Below are 5,464 nucleotides of genomic sequence, written 5' to 3'. Positions count from 1 at the left end.
ATGTAATAATTTTTTAAAGTTGCTTGTGAAATAAAAAAAAGTACGCTCTCAGTGTATAAAATGCTAACCTTTATTTTTTTATATACAAAGTCTATCTTCACCTATAACCTCTCATCATATTTAAATTAAAAGAAAAACGCGTTTAAACTCACATTCTTTTAATTATTGCTATAATAACTGTAGTGATTGTGCTAAGATTAAATTAACACAAATTTGATAAAAGTATTATAGAGGCTCATGTACGAGGAGTTAGATTATATTTTGCCCTCTTTACTTAAAAAATGAGCAAATTAGTCTTTATATGTTAAATTAAAGAGCAAACTGATCATTTTATTAAAAGTTTAATCTAGTTTTACTGTTAAAAATTAATCTATGTATGTCAGTATGAGATCTACATGGCATATAATATCTCACTATTTGATTATTTGATCAACTACCCTAATTTTTAATCGTATGAATGAATGAAATTTTAAACCGAAAAATCAATTTGTAGCATTTTTTATTTTTAAGCAATCACAAATCTAATAAATATGCTTTAATCACAAATTCTTGTTTGCTTCTAAAAGGATAAGGTGTGGACACCTCATAGTAACCACACACTTGGCAATGTGGAACCTAGATGCCATCCAAATAAGCCTCAGCAATAAGGTCCCAAGCTCTACAATTAAGTTCCCGGAGGAAAAAAAATGAAGACCTCTACGCTCACACACCAAATCTACGCCTCCGGCTCCAAGCCATACCAACCTCACCCCAAAGTCTCCACTATTTTTCACCCCCTTCAACCACCCATCACATCTATCACATTCAACGCTTTCAACCCTCGTCTCAAGTTAAAACCCGGGACGCCGCCTAAAACCACTGCGATAGACAAGCCAGTACTAATTCCACAAACAGAATGTCAAGTAACCCCCGAAAGGGAGCTTACTCAAGTTTCTTCAAGTGGGTTTTCACGGTTTGTGGTAGTAGGAGCTGTTTCTATGGGTTTGGCATTGCTCCTAATGGAAGCGGATGTCCAAAAGGCTTTGGCGTTGGGTCCTGAAGGGCCATTAATGGAGGAGTTTTGGGAGAATGTGAGGAGATACGCACTTTATGCGCTTACGGTCAGTACTGGGGCTATATACACTATCTTCCAGCCTATACTGGAGTTGTTGAAGAACCCCATCTCTGCAATTCTTATATTGGTGATTATGGGTGGCAGTCTCTATATCGTTTCCCAAATACTTTCCGCCATGTTTGGAGTAACCGATTTTACTTACACTTATGGATATTAGTTTTTTGACAGTTTTCGGCTTATTTGGTATTTGCTTCTCTATACTTTACAAACCTTTTGCGGTTCCATTTTGTGCTTGTTCCACTAGCAGAACTTTATTTTATCTTATCGAGTTCGTCTTATCTTCAATGCCTGAATTTTTTTTTCTTTTTAGATTGAATTAATTCCATCTTACTTGGAAATTGGATGGGTATGCCTGGTCCTGGTCCAAGCTAGGATAGCCCTGGGCCTGTATGGTCTACCACTAACGTGTACCTTTATAGCTCGTTTTGCTCTTTATATCGTGTGTAAAAAAAGCCCAGCTTTGATGGAAAGTTGGTTTGGAGAATTTCTTTTTATAATTAGCGTTATCATCTGTTTTATGATATGAGATTAGCCTTATTGATTCGAACTAAAGGTGTATTTAGATAAATATAATTTGAGATCAATCTTATTGGATTAGAACTGAAATTAGTATTTAGGTAAAACTTATCCGATAATAATAGCTACAAAATTTGAACAACAACAAATGTGTTAATCCTTAGCAGTTAACAATACATGAAAGGTTTAATTATGATTTTAGTTACTCTATTATCTTAAAATTTAGTATTTGATCCCTCTAACATCCTCCACTTTCATATCGTTGTTAGTCATTGTTAATTGTTGTGTTTAGGGTGATGATGTGATTTCTTGTGGAAAAATAAAATTTAAGCACGAATGTGATTATCTGTATTATATGTATTTTCATAAGATCCTAATTATGAGATCAGACAAGAATAAAAAATTTCACACCGTCACTTTATTGGCTGTAACTAACAATGTTTTTAATTTAGCCTATTATTATAATAATATAAAAATAAAGAGATCAAATAAATTAAAATAAAAAGATTAAATTCTAAATTTTAAATTTTTTTATATAAGAAAAAATAGATAAACATAAATAACTGGCAATAACATTAATATTTAATACCATATATGTGATAACTTATTGCGAAGTAGAAAACATTAATTATACACTATCAACATGCATTGTATGTATGTGAAACCGAGTCATGCATGACTGAGAAGCATAATGTGGGGCGAGTTAGCAGGAGGCTGCAGATGACACGGAGAGAGGGTAGCTAAAAGTATTGGCATATTCGAAGGAGAGGCATTCACCAGGTCCAAGAGGCTCCCCATCATTCACAAGGCAATCGTCATAGTAGAGTCGCCTAAACACCGTGGGATTTATCAACCTCACCGAACTGAACCATCCACAACTGACGTGAATGTTGGAGATACTGCAACCCGACAAGCACACGTTCATGATTTGAACGGTGTAGGACGGGATTCCATTGGGAAGCGGGGCCGTGGAGCCTTGGAATATCACGATGTCGTCCTTCGTGCATGCCGTGCCTATTCGATTAGCATCGCCGTCCTCTATATGTGCATCCATATATATCAGGCTTCAAAAGTCAAAGCTAACATGATGGTGTTAATTAATTTAAGACAGGGAGGGTATACTATACCAGTGGACTGCAGCAGCTTCCGAGCAACGGCAGATGTATTGTTCTTCTTGGAAAAGACTATATTTTTAATGCTTCCTTGACTCACTGTTTCTTCACCTTGGATTGACTCCTCCACTGCTTTCATTCATTTTTAGTTTAAAATACTATTCATGCATGGTGAAGGGAGTTGCAAGAGAACAATTGACAACACTTTTTATATACAAAAAGAATCTTAAAACACATTTTAAAAACAATTTTCAAAACTACAAGATGTTTTTGAAAATTTTAAAAATTGATGGTGTTGGTGTGATATATTTTAAGTACAAGAAATTATATTTTGATTTTTAGTTAGTATATGTAATATCTTTCTAGGAGCTATAAATTTATTTATAATTTTTTTCTGTATCTTTACAAAAGAAATCAATATAAAGAGAAAAAAAAAAAAGAAAAAGAAAAAGATATAGTGACAATTAACAGCTTAAAATTTATTTATATACAAAATCAAAGTGAAGCCATGAACAAAAAAAGAAAGTGAAGTAGGAAAAACATAACGAGAGAGAGAGATGCACGTTACCGAAGAAAAGTAGCAATAGCAAAGCCATAAAGGTTAGGGCATTGCCAAGTCTTTTCTGTTGCGGGCTTCCCAGAGCAGGTGCCATTGTTATCCAACCTACCTCTTAATTAATTGATAAAACCAATATTCCAACTTTCACTTTTATATTAAGTATAGGTAGTTTTGGATTGGATTGATAGGCAAAAAACTTGTTGCAGTAACTAATTAAGAAAAAAAAAGAGTTGTAGATGAACAAGGCGGAAGGCGTTGCCAGCCTGAGGTAGAAAGTGAAGCAGGCTTAATAATAGTTAGACTCTGTTATAGTGTTTTTCATTCTGCTTGGAGGGCAGACCCAGAATTCAGCAAAGGAAAGCAAATAAGGAGGAGGAGCTGAGGACTGAGGTAGCTGTGGAAAGGACTTTATAAGAGCAGCAAGCCTAGATCCTAGGTTGTTCACCGTTACCAGATTGCCCTCCCTTTCTTAGCCTGCTACCACGTGTGCCAACTTCATTTTCACTTTTTACTAGTATACTTCCACCGTTGAGTTAATTATTAATTTTATTAAAATTTCATCTTTATACTTTTATTTTTATAAATTTAATTTTTTTATTTTTAAAATTTAAAAATTTGAATTTATTTATTAACATGTTAAATTTAAAATGAAAAAGTTACTCACTTGATATCTATGTAATAAAAAAATATTATAATAAAATTAAATTTAATAAAAATTTTAATGGTGTTAACAATTTCTAAAAATTTGCGTCAATATTTTAATCATAAACAAGTATTTAGACTAACTAAAATATTATAAAAATTGAGATACTAAATAATATCAAAATTAAAGTATAAAGACTATATATTAAATTTTGGTGAAATATAGGGTTTAAAATTAAATTTTGAATATTTTTATATAATCTCAGAAAGATTACAATTGAAATTCAACAATTATCTTCTCATGTAAAAAATAAGAAGTAATCGCATAAGTAAGTTGTCACACAAAGGAGATCTTAGAGTAGAGTAACTAAATTGACGTCAATATTTTGATTGAAATAGTTAATAATATTAACTACTTAGATTAATTAATGATATTATAAAAATAAAGAGACCAAATTATATCAAAATTAAAAATATATATTAAATCTCAAGTTTCAACATAATACAATGTCCAAAACTAAAATTTGACTATTATCTTATAATTAAAAAAATCCTACTAAGAGTTAAATTATATTTTGGTCATTTTATTCAAAAAGTAGGCACATTACTTCCTGTATATTAGATCAAAAAGTAAATTAGTCCTTTTGCTAAAAATTTTATCTATTTCTATCATTAAAAATTGGTCCTTATACGTTAGTATAAAGTATACATGACATGCCAAATGTCACTGTCTTGTTATTCTATTACTCACGCTAATTTTTAATAGTATAAAGGGATGAATTTTTTAACAAAAAAATCAATTTACTTAATCTAACATACTAATTTATTCATTTTTTAAGTATACGGGACAAAATACTACCCGATGATGTTACTTTTACCCAACTTTTAATGTCATAACAACTTTTTAATGTTTATATGTAATTGGTGTTGGAGATATTGAGTGGAGCCAATAGATCTGGAGACTATATGAAATTAAACAATAGACTTTGATGCGTGGATGACACTTTCCAAAGAGAACTATTTGTCCCCACATAAAGTTGCTGAGGGGTTAAAACAAACGTCCTCTCGGGATACAACAAAGCTTTTGAATTTCCTTTAATTAGCAAAATCGAGGAATTCCCTAACTCCTACTCTAATTTTTGAAATTGAATTGATTGTAATATACATTATGAGCATCATAGTCCCTCTATTTATATGCACTCAATGAATACTAAGAAAAAACATGTCCCAAGAAAATGTATCTATTAAATGATAAATCATCACTTTTTAATTTAAATAGTGCTCATAAATAATTAATTTGTAATCTACAATTTCCAACAATTGGAGACTTACTCTCCTAGGGCATCATATGCAAGTAAGGTGAATGTATTGGAAGGCTATTGGTGGTTGAGCCCAAGTTAGGGAAAAACCTTAAGTTTGGATCTCTATAGTTTGTCAAGAATTTTCGTTTTGCATGGCCACGGGTTGTGGGTTTTCTTTCGATTCATACGATTTTACTTCGTTGTTTTTGGCTGTTTTCTT

At 31.8% G+C, this 5,464-nt stretch overlaps 2 protein-coding genes across 2 annotated transcripts; one reads left to right on the top strand and one right to left on the bottom strand.

Moving 5' to 3' along the window:
• The first annotated feature begins 574 nt into the window (after nucleotides 1-574).
• Nucleotides 575-1,598, top strand: LOC108488416 (uncharacterized). Its single transcript, XM_017792696.2, has one exon. The coding sequence runs from the start codon at nucleotides 687-689 to the stop codon at nucleotides 1,269-1,271; it is 585 nt and encodes a 194-aa protein (XP_017648185.1). The 5' UTR covers nucleotides 575-686; the 3' UTR covers nucleotides 1,272-1,598.
• A 590-nt stretch (nucleotides 1,599-2,188) lies between these two features.
• On the bottom strand, nucleotides 2,189-2,915 carry LOC108488700 (TPD1 protein homolog 1-like). The gene is made up of 2 exons (XM_017792989.2): nucleotides 2,758-2,915; nucleotides 2,189-2,668 (listed from the first exon to the last, which is right to left on the bottom strand). The coding sequence occupies exons 1-2, from the start codon at nucleotides 2,879-2,881 to the stop codon at nucleotides 2,334-2,336; spliced, it is 459 nt and encodes a 152-aa protein (XP_017648478.2). The 5' UTR covers nucleotides 2,882-2,915; the 3' UTR covers nucleotides 2,189-2,333.
• Nucleotides 2,916-5,464: the final 2,549 nt, after the last annotated feature.

Source organism: Gossypium arboreum, chromosome 6, assembly GCF_025698485.1.
Source record: "Gossypium arboreum isolate Shixiya-1 chromosome 6, ASM2569848v2, whole genome shotgun sequence".
NCBI lineage: Eukaryota > Viridiplantae > Streptophyta > Magnoliopsida > Malvales > Malvaceae > Gossypium > Gossypium arboreum.
Note: the sequence above shows the minus strand (reverse complement) of the source record. Positions and strands in the feature narration are given on the sequence as shown.